We start from the raw sequence: 16,620 nt of genomic DNA, 5'->3' as shown, positions 1-16,620 counted from the left end.
ACTTTTTAATTTAGCTAATGACTGACACATACTAGCATAACTGATTGTCATCTCACTAGAACCTTTTAAAGCAATTAAGAGCTTATTAACTCAACCAAACTAATAAAATGGGGAGAGTCCTTTGCTATTCCATTTTTATATGAAAGAGCAATTTAATAGAGAAGCATTATTTACACAGGAGGTACAGAGTGAAGACAAATTAGAAGTTTTATCAGTTTACCATTTTTATTCTTTCTTCTATAATACACAACGACCTTAAGAGGAAGAAGTCTTCCACAACGAACAGACAGAGGTAAATTGGACAATTGATAGATAAAGAAATAAATGTATTATTGTATCTTTATGTTGGTATGCTATTATTTTCCAGTATGTGTTTTGGTCCTCTGGTCTATTACTTTTTCCACTGCTTGTTTTCTGAGTCCCATTTGGCTGCCAAGCCCTCCACTGGGTTCATTCTCATGTCCAACATCCTTTGCAGCTCCTTTGCTTTCCACTCGGGATCAAAAGTGTGTGGGACGGGTCCATACACTGCAAAGAGACCATACGTGTCAAGTAATGCAGAGTGTTAACCTTAATTGCATAGCACGCACATACAATTAAACAACATAATTGCTTTTCTGTTTTCATCGATGACATTAGGAAAACAAAGGATTCATTATTTAAAATCTTGAATGTGCAGACACATCACTGCATTACAATTGTTGGCATACATACCATACTTTCTCTGCCACAGCACAATCAGGCCAGTAAAGCCCACTACGAAGAGCACCCCACCAATCACAGATTTCCACTCTGCCGTCGCCTCGCCCATCTCAGCAAAGCTCTGCTTGAAGCTGATGCGGTACACTGAACATTGAGAAACACAAAACCTAGATGATGACAATTGTAATAAATAAAAAGTGACTTGACCGTTGATAGTATTCGCTGATAACAAAATCAGTTTAACCAATAGTAATGAAAGAAGCAGCTCCTTAAAAAAAGAAAAGTGCTGCAGTGCAATTTAGTCTTACATGCAACCTTCTCCTCGTTGGAGAGTGCAGCCCAGGACCCCTGCTCCTTCTCCTTCAGGGATGCCTGCTCAGCATTCAGGTCCTGCACATAGCAGATATCTGGGAGGGGGTTCTCCCGCCGGTCAAAGTAGGCAGGGAGAGTGTAGGCCTCTATCTTAGCCACACCTGAAGGAAATGAAAAAGAATAAATAAGTTTCCATAACATTGAATGACTTCAAACCTGCCAACCTTTTTGTAAGACTGTGCTGTTAAACGCACAAATTACAGAAAGCAAAGTGTAGATTTAAAAAAAAAAAAAAAAGGTATATGCAATTATCTAATTGATGCATTTAAAATAATATATCAATTCCTGCATATATCCATCTGTAATACTTGAACGATTGCCCGTCCAGTTGACAGTACAAGAAACTATGAAGTTACTAGCACTTCAGGCAAACACTTTTATGGTGGCTGTAAAATATGTTTACAAGGTTTGATCTGAATTAAGTGCGCAGCCAGATGTACATAGCTATGGTGTCAGATAGTAGATGAGAGTATAGATAAAAGGCTCACCAGCCAGAACCGCATTACAGGATTGATATTGTGTTGTGGGTGAAAATGCTTTCTTGTTGTTAAAAAAAAACGACTATGATTTGCACACAGAAATAAAAAAACGTTCTGGTCCTTGAGGTCACTGCTTACATTTTGTTCTTTAGAAAAACATGCCTTTCTGCATTGTTATTCAAATGTGTTCATGGAGGTCCAAGTCATTAAAAGAAAATGACATAGGGAACAAACCTAATCTAAGGTCATTGCTCCAAAAATAGAAAACACTTCATGTCATTTAATGTCACACTTACCATGTCCTCCACGCACACATACGGATGTGGAAATGGCACGTTTGCCAAGAAGGCGAAGGGCTCTGGTGGCCAGCATTCTGTGGGAAAGATCATATGAAAGACATTAGCAAACATACAATAAAACTCATCCTCCTCAAAATCCGTGTGATCTTTTATCAATGGTTTTAAAATATTCTGTCAAATTATCCTGTTTCTTCTGGGCAACACTTATACGATATCAAAATTATAAATAATAATGTTAATCTGCACTTTGCAGGTGTTAGGATACTTCAGAAACTATTGTTTTGTAGCTAATCTAAACTATATTACGAAGTCCAGCTATTGGTGTTTCATTTAAATAATTGGAAGTGACGTGGCTAAAATAAACAACATTAACAAAGAATGTAAACCGAAATACAAAAAACCCTTAATTTTTGTTGAGTGTGTGTATCCAAACCAAAGGTTTCGGTTTCCTTTAACCGTCAAGCAGGATATAGGTATTTGTTTGTGTTTCTCTTATTATCCTAAGATACTGTTATGTTTGGCTGTGAATACGTTTGTCTGTGAAAAAGAAATATGAAGGACAGAACATCTATTTCTATTTTTTTTTTTAGAAAAGGGCAGGTAATATACGATGTCATCTCCCTGCTCCTTTTCGCTCAATGGTGTGTTTATAGAGACATGTTTTGTTAACAATTATTATACATTAAGTTTTGCATTCCATGAACGGAACAATTAAAAATGAAATGAAATGAAAAAGGTTAGCTGACGTTAGTCCGGAAAGCTAAGCTGTTCTTAGCTTTAGCTGCAAACACAAGGTCATAACGCTAGCAACGGATAATCGATAATAATGGAAATAAGTCATTAAAGCTAATGCTGTACATTTCAACATTTAACCGCTTATATATATAATCCTGTAGCTGACCACAGTTCTATCTTACCTTAGTTTGAGCATCACCAGCATTTACAAACAAAGATGCCATAAGCTTACGAAAGCTAGCCCTTCAGTTAGCAGGTCCTAGCTCCGATCTCCTCTGACAAAGTCACTCGTACACAATTGATTATTGCGGTTAAAATTGCCCAGTTATCTTAGGAAATTACCTACACCTAGAATACAGTGAATGCTACAATGTATTTAAATGGTAAGATGTGATGTTTTTCGATATATTTAGAAGGATGTTGTTGAAAAAAAAAATACGACCTGCTGTCTCTTCCTTGATCACGTCCGCCGATGGGCTAAAAGGAAGTATGATTGTGACAGCCGGAAAGACGTAAGCCAAGCGTTCATGAGAAGGTGAAACAAGGAAAGTTTTTCTTTCTTTTTATTCTTTCTTTATTTTCTGTAATATTTGTATTACTTTAAATGTCTACCCCTGATTTCAACTTCTTTATATACAAAATATATGAGGTTCATATATGTTCTTGAATAAATAAAAAAGGCCAGTTTTACGTCATATCCATTCTGATTTACGGCACCACCGGTGCTGCAGAAACGAGTGGACGGTGGCAGTGAGATTAGCTCTTATGGATATATTTCCTGACAGTGACTAATTCGTTTAGGGAAAAAAAGACAATTGTGATTTTTGCTACTTGTAAAGCGTACACGTTGGTGTCAGAAAGCATAGCGGTAACAATATATTCTGATTGTAAGGTGAGTGCTGAGGTAGATATCTACTTTTTCTAGCTAGCAGGCAGCAGTCGCTCATCGTGTAGCCACTCAAGTTCCCTCAGGGTCTGTTTATTTTTTGTACCGGTTTTTTCGTTTTTTTAAAGAAAATGCCTATTCAACTGACCAGCCAGGCTTACTGTAAAATGCTCTTACATGCTGCCAAGTATCCTCACTTTGCCGTGAATGGATTGCTGGTGGCAGAAAAGACGAAGGAGAAAAAGAAAGAGAGCCACAGTGAACCTGTCCTGTGTGTGGACTGTGTGCCGCTGTTTCACGGCTCTCTGGCTCTGGCCCCCATGCTAGAAGTAGCTTTAACGCTGGTAAGTCACATTATAGAGGTATACATTCAACTATATTTATTCCTAATTTATTGTTTTTCCAATTTCTATGCTCCTGTTAAATAATGTTTATACCTCCTTATAGTATTCATATTGTAACAAGTAAATGCATTCAGTTTATTTATAGTCATGTATACATATGTGTTATACTTGCCCTTTCTGATGTTTTGCACTTCTGGTTAGATATAAACTACATTTCGTTGTCTCAGTACTTGCACTAGAGAATAAAGTTCTAATCTAATCTTAACTTCACAAGCTACATCTATCAAATGTATTTCGGCTGATTCTGCAACTAAATAATTTACCAATCTGGGATCAATACAGTATATCACTGCATCTCTTTGGACTGACTACATTTTCACAAAATATTTACATAACATTTTTCATAGCATGAATATTGTTATTGTGGATATAATGAGTAACTGGTTAAAGGCACATACTAGATGAGCTAGATTGCTAGAACATACTGTTCAGAGAATCCCTTATAAAAGACAACATATACCATATTACTGCTCTAAATGACATGTTGTTTTACCTATGTATCCCTTATAAAGTAGACAATACAGGCTTAATTACATGTCTAGTTTTTTATTTTATTGAAAATAAATGTGTTCTGATCTCTACTGTCCTTTCTTTACATGTTGCCTCCATGACTCCTGCTACTTTTTTAGATTGATACTTGGTGTAAAGAAAATAATTACATCATCGCTGGATATTATCAAGCCAATGAACGCACAAAGGATTCAAGGTACAGAAAACAAAATGCACACCCGCTGCTAAACAACCAGCTATGAACTGTGTATCAAGCTTATTTGGACTTTAATGCATTAAATTGTTGGTCCTTTCTCTTGCAGACCTAACCAATTTGCAGAAAAAGTGGCTGCAAGGATCTCTGAAAACTTCCATGAAGCAGCAATTGTTATGGTAAAAGTTATTGATTTCAGCTGCTGTTGATGGAATCTGTAAATGCTTAAAGGTAGGGTAGGTAAGTTTGAGAAACCGTCTCGAGATACACTTTTTGTTATATTCCAGCATGGAATGCTCTTAACATCCCGATAGCAATGAATATCTAAAGTGCTTTGACAATAAATACATAAAAAAATGTCATCTGTGGAAGCCGTAGTACTGTAAAAAGCACGACCAATCAAACTGGATGGCCTACCTGCCTGTCAGCCTTCCATCTATGCACAAACAATCTCGTGCCCTCATTGGTCATGTGCGCGTTCGTGTGTGTTGGAGGAGGGGCTCTGTAAGGAAGTGGCAGATTTTTCCCGGCTGTGTATTTTCAAATTCTAGCGCACTCGAGCTTGTTTCCCCAAAATTACCTACCCCACCTTTAACTACTGACTTCCTGAATTTTCAAAGCATGTGGTGCATTTTTGTTTAACACATGTGTTCTTCCAGGCAACCACTGGTTTTAAGTCGCTATGGGTGTATATATATCGTATCGATATAAAAATGGACTTGCAGATCTGAAATATTGGAGATTTTTATGTTTTCATCTTAAACCTGCAACACACTTGTTTGGTTCTGTAAAGATATACCGAACAGGTCTGAAGGGCTCTAACTTCCTTGTAATTTTCTGTTTTTTTCCTTCAGCTGGACACCAGTAGATTAACAATGAGCTGTTTTGAGCCCATTGTGCTTATCTATGACCATCATGAACACAAGTGGAAAAGCAGAGAAGTAACTTAGTGAGTGTCTCTCTGTTTACATTTGTTTGAATGAAACCGTAGTGTTTATGCATCCTTAACCACAGCTTCTGGCATTCAGGCTCTACTGTGTTATCTCACTAAATAGCAAACATGTACATTGTCTAGAAATGTTTAGGGTGTTAATTGCCTAAATGATGATTTTGTCTTCCAGTGACTGTTTTGAGGACTGGAACGAAGCACAGAAGATCACGTCTTCTCTGTTGGAGGGCAGATCCTACGAGAACTTGATTGACTTTGACAATCACTTGGATGATCTGAGGAACGACTGGACCAACCCTGTGATCAACAAGGCTGTCCTGGATCTGTGCTAAGAGAATCAGTCCGCAGCACCTTGGACATGCAGACAACTATTGCTGCCGTTACAGCATGCATGATGCTACCTATTGTGTAGCGCAGGAGTACAAAAATGCTGGAAACATGGTCTTTGTTCCATTAAAAGCCCCTCGTACTGAGAGGACCTTGCAGAGCACTGACCGGTACGGCCCAAATCTCTCAAGGCCAAGCGCCATATGTGCACTGTTGGCCTGCGTCCACATTCACAAGGGGATACCATTGTGATGAAGGCCATTTTGTTTTTTTCTGCAATGGTTTGTGTTTATTCATAGTTGTGTGCAAGTTAAATTCTAAATTATTTGATACATTTTTCTTCTTAAATTGTAAAACCAATAGCCATATAGAGATCAAGTCTTAAATTATTAAAACATTATTAGTAAAAATGTAAGGAGATGATTGTACTACTGAGATATGATAGATGCTGTGTTATTAAATGTTTAGTTTATCTTTAACCCTGGAACTTCATTCACACAGAAATATGGTCTGAAGAAGTTTGGGGTTGTTTATTTAAGATGATTAATAAATAAATGAATATAAAGATGAACTGAAAAGACAGGATTTAAAAAAGTGATGTCTTTTCTGACTGTGTGTCTATTACCAACTTGAGTCATTCTCTGGATCCACCAGCAATATTAATGTGATGATTAACTCCAAAGGTTTGACTTTTAAATTATTCAATCTTCCACAAATACTTTCTGTGTCCTTTTCTTGTCGCTGGTGCTCTTCAGAATGTCATTCTGGATAGTGCACACATTGGATTTGGATTGTTTTCAGAAATGCAATAGGATGGATCAGATCACAGGATTGTGTGAATGATGTTTTAGGTTGGGTATCAGTTGTAAGAATTGCGTAATAGTCTTTAATACTTAACTGCCCCCTCTAAATTGTAATATATAGTAAGTAATGTAACATTTGAATACTTAATTTGAGGATAGAGAACTACCTTTGTATTTGAGATAAGAATTATTTAGTAAGTGCTAATAACTTATTGTGTGGATGACACATTTTCTACAATGTTTTATGAACCGAATGTAAAATTAAACAGCATTTGGGAACCAAATCTTTGTCGGACTCATGTCATTTAGTAGATTATTGTCTGAGGTGTTTTTTACTGTTGCCTTTTGACTGTAAGTTTGATAAACATATTTGTTAAATCACCAGCTCCAGGGCTCTAGCTTTTTGCTAAAAAAAACTTAAGGATTTTATAAATTGCTTCAAAAAAGCATTTGGTGAGGAGTATGTTATCTGCTCAAAACCTGTATAATAAATAATTTTGTGTAGGAGGGGGTTCATTTAATTAAGGATGTGATTTTGACACTCCCTAACTGCCTATCATTTGTTAGAATTTATAAAACAAAAAATGCACCATTAGAAGTATATTTAGAAACAACTCTTCTCTGCATGGCTCCACCTTGTGGAACAACCACACCTTTACAAAGGTGTCAGATTCACATCAATAACACTAAGTGTCAGAACAATACTTATGTTAACATTGAACATGTATTTCTTTCATTATTGTTTACGATACAAATATAGTAAGCAACATTTTAACAATCAAAGATATTTATTACAAATCTAAAATAAAAATGTTCTCTGATGTCTAAGGAAGATACTGCATAAACTAATTATTCATGTGTTGAAGTAGGCTTATTTTTCTTAAGTGCAAAAATGAGATACAGTACATGTACTAATTTAAGAGTGGACATCACTTCCCTCCAAAGTTGATACATTTGAATGCTTCAGATTCAACTGAAGGATAAGGTGTATCTGTATGGTTTAAAAAGATTATCCTGTTTTCTTTAACTAAATAAACTACTAATAATCCTGAGTAAAACGCGTCATCACAAAGTCGATTTGATAGAAACGTAGTTTTCAAAGGACAGTATTGCTATAAACATATGATCACCATCTACGGCTATACAATCATCATACAATGCAACATACACACTATTGCATCATTGTAACGTAGCCTAATATTAATCAAAAAACGTCTTATAACAGTACACCACTGACATTGACTTGTTTTGTCTTTTTTTTAAGCAGTGAGAATATTTACTTCTTACACCTTCCCAAGGTTTAAGGCCAACTGATAATATTTGTGTGCAGGACTTTAAAATCCATTTTATGTAACTTTTCTAAAGGGAAATTGTGAAATCAGGGTAAATATTGCCATCTACTGGTGCTTTTCTGTAACTGTCGTGGCTGGCACGTGATCCGCGTCTTACTTCCGGCGCAGATAACGTAAAAACTAAAGGAATGGTCAGTGTCGTCATTTCCAGCCGGGTATAATGCACCAACAAACAGCCTTTATAAATACGTTTTTTTCTCAACATTATGATTTGCCAAATGCGGGGAATTACATAACAATAAATACAAGTGATTAAAGTTCAGTAACGGTACAACGTCCTCACTGTGCAACACGACGTCGCCGGTAGTGACGTAGCAGTCACATCCTCCGTGTTTTTTTTAGACAGGCTGCAGCGCGGGAAAACAAGAAGAAGAGTAGATGTGAGGGTGAAAGAGTTTGAAATACAAATTATCTTGCCAACCTGACAGCTATGGATGCCTCGGAGGTAGAGTTCCTCGCCGAGAAGGAGACGGTGAAGATTATCCCAAATTTCAGTTTAGACAAGATCTATTTGATCGGGGTAAGTAAGTCAATAACTTTGTCGATGCGTTGTTTACAAGGTTACAATGGACTGTTTTCTGTTGGGTTAGGGGTTAATTTAAAGAGTTTGAGTTTAGCCGGATACTGATAACTTGCATACCTTTAGTTACATGAACTCAATAGTTAAGGTTAGCATGTGTCAAACCTCTCAGTCTGATGTTGAATTGTCACACATTTGGGGATTCAGACCGGGTCGCTTCCAAGGGCGCCGGAAGCAGGGGGGCCAGGGGGCCATTGGCCCCCCCACTTTTCAGCCCTGCCCCACATTTTCGCAGCAGCAGATGCCGCGGAAAACTGTACAAATCCCGTTTCAATAATTCCCCTCTACTCTAAAGTCGCATCTAAAACGCGATCTGATCTAGCTGTGTACATTTTGTTATTTTTGATTGTTATATTCAGTCTCACTAGCTTCAGGCATGTTTGAAGATTGTAAAGGGAAGATGACAGCTCTCACTCGCCACTCTGCTGTTCCTCAGCGCCGCTCCCCCTCCCTCCCGCTGAAATTATGAATGTAAGGTGTATAGTAATCATAGATAACACGGCAGGGTCCGTTACAGTTTGTTTTTATCTGATTTCAAATAAGCAAAGTCTTGGCTTTCAGTACATTAAACTTGTTTCGGCAAATTCAGATGATAAATAGGCCTACAACTTTGAAGCTTGTAACGGCATAATTACAAGCGGAGAACGGAGTAATTTAACGTCACTGCAGGCATAACAACAGCCGGTGTTTCTCGTGAGTCTTTTCCCCGGGAAACAAACACAATACACACAAACGCAAAAATACACAAACACACACGTATATACACGCGGCGCGGAACACTGTACAAATCCCGTTTCAATAATTCCCCTCTACTCTAAAGTCGCATCTAAAACGCGATCTGATCTAGCTGTGTATATTTTGTTATTTTGTATTGTTATATATATTCAATCTCATTAGCTACACGCATTTTTTAAGCTTCTAAAGGGAAGACCACAGCTCGCCTCTCACTGGCCACTCTGCTCTTCCGCAGCGCCGCTCCCCCTCCCTCCCGCTGAAATTATGAATGTAAGGCATAGTAATCATAGATAACACGGCAGGGTCCGTTACAGTTCGTTTTCATCTGATTTCAAATAAACAAAGTCTTGGCTTTCAGAATATTAAACTTGTTTCGGCAAATGCAGATGATAAATACAGGTTTGAAGTTTGTAATGGCATAATTACAAGCGGAGAACTGAGTAATTTAACGTCACAACAGGCATAACAACAGCCGGTGTTTCCTGTGAGTGCAGTAATCCAAACGAAAATATCTTCCCTCCGTAGTATTTTTGATCATTTGCTCCGCTAATAATCAATCAGATCGATTTATTCCAGAGAAGAGAAACACTTTAAAGGCCTTTTTCTCAAAACGATGACTCTGTAACAGTCATTATATAATGTGACATATTTTGCTTAATATTTGGAGTACAAAAACAATCCTGATCTCATTAGAAAGCTAGGAATCAAAATGTGTCTTCGGGTCAATGCGAACGATTTCGATGGAGCAGGTCACTTTGCATTAGGTAAAATAAAGCAGGCAGACATAACGGGAAGAATATGTACATTTTAACCCAATCAAATAGGACATTGTCACACCATTCAAATGTATCCATGTAAATTACAACCAATAAAAAAGCTTAGATTTGTTTATTTGTTACGTTGTTTACTTTATTTGTTACGTTGTTCTGCTGTGTGTGTCAGCCGTTAACCTAGAGATATAAAGAATATATACACTTGCAAACATGTCAGAAGAACCAGCGCAGAAGAAAACTAAATACGGTCAATCTAAACTTAAATTTAACAACTGGAAGATCACATCCCTGACTACCACATCTCCGGAGGCTGGACCTTCTTCAAACAGCGAAGCCAGATGAACCCAAAAGCAGCAGCTCTAGTATGCGGCCGCAGAAACTGTCAAAACCGCCGCCGACCCCACCGCCGCCGTTGTTGAACCGAAACAGGCTGGTTCCAACTGCATGGAGGTTTGCTGTCGGGACATTGAGGCGGTTAAAGCTGTACAGCTAACTATCAGAAAAAAGGAGACCGCTAGTAGATTATTTGGGCAAAGAGAAGGTACTTCAACGCAGAATGGTACAAAAACAGAGTGGTTAATTCTTTGCAAAACCACTAAACGATAGTGATAAATTGCGATGTTAACAACCTCATGATAACCTCATTTTTTTTTTACTTAGGATCATACCTGTGTTTAGTCTAGAAAAAGGTGAATGTGTGCATTTTATTATAAAATTGTGTATATTTACAGACTGTTGCAAACACTAAGAAGCTTATAAACATCAGGTTTAAAACTAAGAGCTTTACAAAAAAGTAACACAATTAAAGATGTTTGGAGTTTTATTTGAGTTATTCATTTACATTTTTTGTCAAAGAGATGCTGATTTGAAACCGTTGTAGCCGTTACGGCATTTCCTGTTTCTGCCGGAGAGAGGGGAGTTTGTCCCAAAGCTTGCCGCTGTATTTACTCCCTCCATCTGACAGGAGGGAGCCTCATGTGTCACTCCACGGAGTTCACTCCGTCACGGAGGGGGAGTGTCTAGGGCATAGTTTGGGATTGGGCCATACACACGCACTTTTTTTGGCCCCCCCCCAATTCTAAAATGAATCCGGCGCGCCTGGTCGCTTCTCTGTTACGTGAAGCCCGTAACGTTGTGGCAAGCCGATTTAGCTTTTATTCATTTCTGGAGGGTCAAATCATTTTTTTGATATCAGGAATTCAATTGTTACTAGTTATAATTCATTTATTACTAGTTACAGTTGAATTCCTGTAACAAAAAAGGATTTTGATTTTGAAGTTCAAATTGTATTTCTGATATAAACAGTTGGCATTTAGACTAGTTGAAATGGAATTCTTCATTTCAGAAATTGGTATTTTTACTAGTTTAATTGTAACTAGTAACAATTGAATTAATGATATCAGAAATTAGCATTTGAACTAGTTCAAATGCCAACTCCCATTGAAATGAATGAGAAAAACGATGCAAATCTCACTAGTTAAAATCGCATTTCTGATATCAGAAATACACATTACAACAAGTTACAATTTAATTTCTGATATCGGGAATTTGCATTCGAACTAGTTCAAATTCAATTTTTGGTATTAGAAATAAACATTATTACTAGTAAGAATTGTTTTTTGATATCCTCCAGAAATGAATAAAAGCGAAATTGACTTGCCATATCTATGCAACGCTACTGATTATGTGATCAAAAGAATGGGAGTCAGTTTTCCTTCCTGTTTGTATCCTCAGGGCGACCTGGGTCCCTTCAACCCCGGACTGCCTGTCGATGTTCCCGTCTGGCTGGCCCTAAACTTGAAACAAAGACAGAAATGTAGAATTGTTCCTCCTGCGTGGATGGATGTTGGTAAGATATACAATGCATACCCATCTTTAATATATATACTGTATGTACAAGCTGCAGGAATAACTGACTACTTCAAAATAGAAACAATGGAAAGGTGACTTAATTCTGGGATCAAATGTACATAATGCACCAATTTGTCACAACTAATTACTTAAAGTAATCTTAACATTGAAATCCAAGGCTCCATCCATGTTCATCATTGTTGCATCAGTCCTTGTTATTTCCATTAATATGTGGAAATAAGAACTTTAACGCCTTTTTATAGTGTTCATCATAGGTTGGTGTGTTCTATAATTGTATTTCGGACAACAATGAAGGTCTAAAGAATGAAAAAAAATCAGGCTTTAGCTGTAAAGGATAACTAGTTTTAAACAATTCATTCATTAACTCAAGAAAAGTAAACTATACATTTCAGTTCTCCTAACCTTTCCTATATGATTCAGTTGCTGAAAATACTGGAAATAGGACGGCACTAATTCATATTTTGACATTTATACTGATTTCTTCCATCTGACAGTTCGGCACATACAATGATTGTTTTTGACTTTCCTGATATTGTGCAGATAAACTGGAGGAGATGCGAGATCTTGAGAGGAAAGAGGACACCTTTACGCCTGTTCCCAGTCCGTACTACATGGAGCTGACCAAACTGCTTCTGAACTTGTGAGTCTTTTTATAATAATCCCCATTCTTATGGTATTTAAACTAACGTGCTTTACATGCTCCCTTATTGTCTGTGTATGTGGCACTCTAAGCCTTACATGAAGGTTTATGTGTTTCTGCAGTGCGTCTGACAACATCCCTAAAGCGGATGAGATCCGCACGCTGGTCAAAGACATCTGGGACACGCGTATTGCCAAACTCCGCCTCTCCGCCGACAGCTTCATCAGTCAGCTGGAGGCGCATGCCAAGGTACATCATGAAGAGTCCCACGCTGAGCCTTTTGTTTACACAAACTGTTAATATGATATTGTAAAGCTGAAACAAAATATCAAACAATTGATAAAAACATTTGGATGGAAAGTTATTTTATATTATGAGTAATTAACAAAAATAAACATGAAATTGTAACATGGCTACGCATTTACAATCTCATTTGAATGGCCACTGTAGAATGTGTTGAATTCAAGAATATTGTGAGCAGTGGAATTATGTTTCTGCTCTAAAGGGCATCTTTAAGTAGTGAAAATCTGTGAACATTCATTAGGGAATGCGAACCTTGGAGTGCTGTAATTGTTTCTTAATAACAGGATTAACAGTCAGTGTCTTGAGATGATCTTTTTATCCCCTCATCTTGTGGCCCTACTGCTTCCCTTTTCCCTGTCATAGTAAGATCCAGCAAATATGAGCTTAAGGATTCACAGCAGTTATTAAAGAAAGAATATTATTTACGCTTGTTAAAAGCATGTGTCCTTTGTAACTCTGGCCCCTCCCCTCTACAGCTGGACAACCTGACCCTGATGGAGATCAACACCATACGCGCCTTCCTGCTCGACTCTCTCAACTGCTTGTACAAGCTTCGCTCCAATCAGCACCCTGGGTCCAGTAAGGGACAGTTCGCTGACTTTTAAACTCAGAATTCAAAGCCTGCTGCACAGGTTGTCCCATGATCTCAAGTCTCCACCTACAGATTGTTCTTTCTCACCCGGCCCTTCATTACGCTAAAGACTCTTTTTCTCAGAAATGTAATTCAAAGATATCTATCAATGACCTCTTGATGGCAACTGAATTTGACTTGCTTTTATTTGTTGTGTGAGACAAGCATTACTCTGTACAAATGAAAAGCATCTAGGCTTTATATGTATCTTCTGTTTGAATTATGTGCATATTTAATTTAATTAAGGATGCTCGCTGTAGTTTAAAACTGCCACCATTGTTTTATATGTCAGTTAATGTCAAAATAAATGTATTTGTGTAGAGTTCTAGGGTATAGCATTTTATTCCTGGACTAAAACAGATATTTGAAGAAGTCAATCTACAGAAATGTTTCATGTTTTGGTCATGTTATATAGAAATTAAATGAACGTTACTAGATGCTCTTGTTTGTCGGAGAAGAACAAAAATAAATGGCTACTTAGTAGTGTAGGATTTAAGTTGAACATAAAGGGAATTTGTCCTTTACCCTAAGTGAAGTGCAACAAAAGAATAATTTCTAAAATAGATGTTTTGTGGGATGGAAGGAAGCCGATAGATTCAACAGTTTCATCCCAAAGCCATTGACATGTGTAGCACCCACAAATGGACAAGGGTTGATATTTAACATTTTAGAAATATTTTATTTCTTTTTTGTCTGAAATCACAGCCATATATTCATAAATACCTAATTACTACATTCAACAAAGAATATATTACATTACAATGAATTCAAACAAGTACATTTTAAAAACAGGATTTCACAGCATCTAGACATCCTCCACTGAGTAATGGGGCTATTGCATGGGCGTGCGTGGGCTGGAGACAGGGAGGCGGGGGGGTGGGGGTCGTTGGCAGCTCTCCTCAGCGTGCCTCTTCTGCACTGTAAAAATGACAGACTACATTCTGTATCAACCTGATCCCCTCGAATGGCATGGGCCTCATTTATAAAAGGTGTCATGATTGAATTCTCGGAGATGCGTTAAGATTCTGTGTTTGTTCTTGGCATGCACATATTGGAAAGGTGTGAGACGTACAGTAGACACTTCAATGTAAAGTCCCTGATCTCTGGTGTTATGTGTAGAATTAACATCATGTGGACTGCAACTCATTCACATGCTCCCAACTTCTTGAGGCACTTGTATTTAATATGCTGTATGTAGGGGTGGCTTTGCTTTTGTCTTTATAAATTAATTATTTTGCACATTTGAAAAGGTGAATCAAGATTTACTTTGAAGTATTGAATGCCCCCATTCTGACACCAACTTTCCCACCACAATAGCTTGTGCAGCGTTTTAAATTCAAAACAATGATCAATGCTTTTAATTGGAGGAAGTCAGGAAAACGTTTGGCTGAATCCGGGGATGAACTGTGGGCAGGTTGTACATGGGGACGGCTAAATACACCTTTATATTTGATCAAGTTTTATTCTAGTGTGATTTCAAGGCTTTTTTCAAAATGTGTTGGCAACTGCAGAGGAAGATGGCCATTCTGTTTTGAACGTTTGGCTACCTTGTTGAAACTCAAATACAAATGAACAATCCAAAATGATTCAGTTTATTTAATTTTGGCACCATGTCCTCTCATGGCTGCTGATAAGGGCTTGTAAGGCAAAACATTATGCAAACCGTGATATTGTTGGATTCTAATGCAATATAATGTCAGAGTGTGGAGTGAAAGGTCCAACGGTAGGATAAAGCAATAATAACCAGTTTCATCAGCTGGCTGCTTAAGAGACTCTTCATGTCTTTACAAAATCAAGTATGTCAAGTGACCAAAGTCAAAAAAGAAAACTGTCGCTATGGGTTTCATCTGGTTTCAGTATGAGAACATCATTAGCTAACTAGTCCTGCCAGCAGCAGTGACGCTGAGCAGAGGAGTGGATGCTGGGTGACATGTTGCTGTGAAGGGAGGGGTGAGAAGGTGGGTGCCATTTCTCAAGACCTCAGTGAGCTCTGCTGAGCTCGGACGCTGTGGTTGGGTGAGGAGTGAGAGGAGGAATATATCCTGTTCTCTCTCACTGTTAAATGTCTCAAAATGAGCTGTTCTGGCCAGCAGCAGTACAAACACTAAAAGCAAGGCTTTCTTTTCCAACCCAAAAAAGCATAAACATATAAAAATGGCAGGCTTTTTTTCTTTAAAAGAACAATGATTAAAGTAATAAAAACATACAAAATTCTTTTAAGTCTTCATATTATATACAATACAAGGCTGAAGCACCTTTTAGAATTCTTATTCTCAAATTTTCTATTTCGAAATAAAACATTTCCTTAATTCTTTCCAAAAAATGTGCATTCTCTAAGTTCTTCCCTAATTCCAACAGTTCCTTGTTGTAACACAGTACCACCAGGTAGTTCTTCAGCTTTTATTCTTAAGTGCATTTCCAGTTCAAAAGCTCATGTGGCCACTGTGATAAGATCAGTCCCGACTGGCCAGAAGCCTTCGAAGCGTTCGAGTCTCTGGACGACACCCCCCCTGGGGCCGCGGCCCCTCATTGGCAGGATTGTCTGTGTAGCTGTGGCGGGAGGGATGCAGGGACTGAACAATAGAGCAGCAGGGGGCTGAAGAGTGACAAGCAGGTGCATTATGGGTGATCTTCAGGTGCTCCTGGCCCATGCTCTCTGGGTTGGCTACATTGGCACACGGTAGTGGCACAGTCCCTGGCCACCGTCCTTCACTGTCCTGTCTGCTGTGCATTCATCCACCACTCATCCATTCACTCAATTCATTCATTCATCTTATCCAGCCAGTCTTATTCTCCTCCTTGGAACCATGTGGATCAGGCCATGAAAAATAAACTCTGGGTATCAGTCTGAAGGGGGATGGCGGGGGGCCATCAGGGCGGCGGGTCGGGGTCACCTGGGAGGGTAGCCCTTGTAATGGCCGCCTCTCGGCCAGTGTGTCTGTGGCAGCGTCAAACACTTCCTGAAGTGCTCCAGCTCGGCTTGGAGCTTCTCCCTTTCCACTGCCAGCTTCTGCCTCTGGGACATCAGCTCCTACAAGACGGAAGATGTAAATATATATTTAAGTTTAAAGAATA

The 16,620-nt window shown here is 38.3% G+C and overlaps 4 protein-coding genes across 7 annotated transcripts in view; 2 read left to right on the top strand and 2 right to left on the bottom strand.

Moving 5' to 3' along the window:
* Positions 1–206: 206 nt before the first annotated feature.
* cox4i1 (cytochrome c oxidase subunit 4I1) lies at positions 207–3,107 on the bottom strand. Of its 2 annotated transcripts, none has more exons than XM_079664912.1 (5): positions 3,030–3,107; positions 1,850–1,926; positions 1,011–1,175; positions 715–846; positions 207–528 (listed from the first exon to the last, which is right to left on the bottom strand). In XM_079664912.1, exons 2-5 carry the CDS (start codon positions 1,923–1,925, stop codon positions 392–394), a joined length of 510 nt encoding a protein of 169 aa, XP_079521038.1. In that variant the 5' UTR covers position 1,926; positions 3,030–3,107; the 3' UTR covers positions 207–391. The 2 variants fall into 2 exon arrangements, with proteins under 2 accessions (XP_079521038.1, XP_079521037.1); XM_079664911.1 differs by lacking the exon at positions 3,030–3,107 and adding an exon at positions 2,770–2,974.
* Positions 3,108–3,272: 165 nt separating this feature from the next.
* On the top strand, positions 3,273–6,943 carry emc8 (ER membrane protein complex subunit 8). Its single transcript, XM_079664910.1, has 5 exons — positions 3,273–3,817; positions 4,507–4,583; positions 4,690–4,759; positions 5,435–5,529; positions 5,702–6,943. The coding sequence occupies exons 1-5, from the start codon at positions 3,605–3,607 to the stop codon at positions 5,859–5,861; spliced, it is 615 nt and encodes a 204-aa protein (XP_079521036.1). The 5' UTR covers positions 3,273–3,604; the 3' UTR covers positions 5,862–6,943.
* Positions 6,944–8,313: 1,370 nt separating this feature from the next.
* On the top strand, positions 8,314–13,867 carry gins2 (GINS complex subunit 2). Its single transcript, XM_079664845.1, has 5 exons — positions 8,314–8,531; positions 11,834–11,948; positions 12,512–12,611; positions 12,734–12,860; positions 13,391–13,867. Exons 1-5 carry the CDS (start codon positions 8,442–8,444, stop codon positions 13,517–13,519), a joined length of 561 nt encoding a protein of 186 aa, XP_079520971.1. The 5' UTR covers positions 8,314–8,441; the 3' UTR covers positions 13,520–13,867.
* A 336-nt stretch (positions 13,868–14,203) lies between these two features.
* The window catches only part of gse1b (Gse1 coiled-coil protein b), a 158,013-nt gene continuing 155,596 nt past the window's right edge, over positions 14,204–16,620 (bottom strand). For all 3 annotated transcript variants that reach the window (XM_079664842.1, XM_079664843.1, XM_079664844.1), the window contains one exon: positions 14,204–16,576. In XM_079664842.1, the coding sequence (XP_079520968.1) occupies positions 16,436–16,576 (141 nt within the window). In that variant the 3' untranslated portion in view covers positions 14,204–16,435. The remainder of the gene's footprint in view (positions 16,577–16,620) is intronic.

This window comes from Notothenia rossii, assembly GCF_949606895.1.
Source record: "Notothenia rossii genome assembly, chromosome: 2".
NCBI lineage: Eukaryota > Metazoa > Chordata > Actinopteri > Perciformes > Nototheniidae > Notothenia > Notothenia rossii.
The sequence above is the reverse complement of the archived record's forward strand: the minus strand, read 5'-3'. Positions and strand labels throughout refer to the sequence as shown.

Excerpts from the sequence above, each read along its gene's own strand:
- cox4i1 (XM_079664911.1), bottom strand. The coding sequence starts at position 2,792 with ATGCTGGTGATGCTCAAACTAAG. Across the intron at positions 1,176-1,849 it reads ATGTGTGCGTGGAGGACATG|GTGTGGCTAAGATAGAGGCC; the intron begins GTAAGTGTGACA and ends CATTTCCTTCAG. Across the intron at positions 847-1,010 it reads CAACGAGGAGAAGGTTGCAT|TGTACCGCATCAGCTTCAAG; the intron begins GTAAGACTAAAT and ends CTCAATGTTCAG.
- emc8 (XM_079664910.1), top strand. The coding sequence starts at position 3,605 with ATGCCTATTCAACTGACCAGCCAGGCTTACTGTAAAATGCTCTTACAT. Across the intron at positions 3,818-4,506 it reads TAGAAGTAGCTTTAACGCTG|ATTGATACTTGGTGTAAAGA; the intron begins GTAAGTCACATT and ends CTACTTTTTTAG. Across the intron at positions 5,530-5,701 it reads AAAAGCAGAGAAGTAACTTA|TGACTGTTTTGAGGACTGGA; the intron begins GTGAGTGTCTCT and ends TTTGTCTTCCAG.
- gins2 (XM_079664845.1), top strand. The coding sequence starts at position 8,442 with ATGGATGCCTCGGAGGTAGAGTTCCTCGCCGAGAAGGAGACGGTGAAG. Across the intron at positions 8,532-11,833 it reads ACAAGATCTATTTGATCGGG|GGCGACCTGGGTCCCTTCAA; the intron begins GTAAGTAAGTCA and ends TTGTATCCTCAG. Across the intron at positions 12,612-12,733 it reads ACCAAACTGCTTCTGAACTT|TGCGTCTGACAACATCCCTA; the intron begins GTGAGTCTTTTT and ends GTGTTTCTGCAG.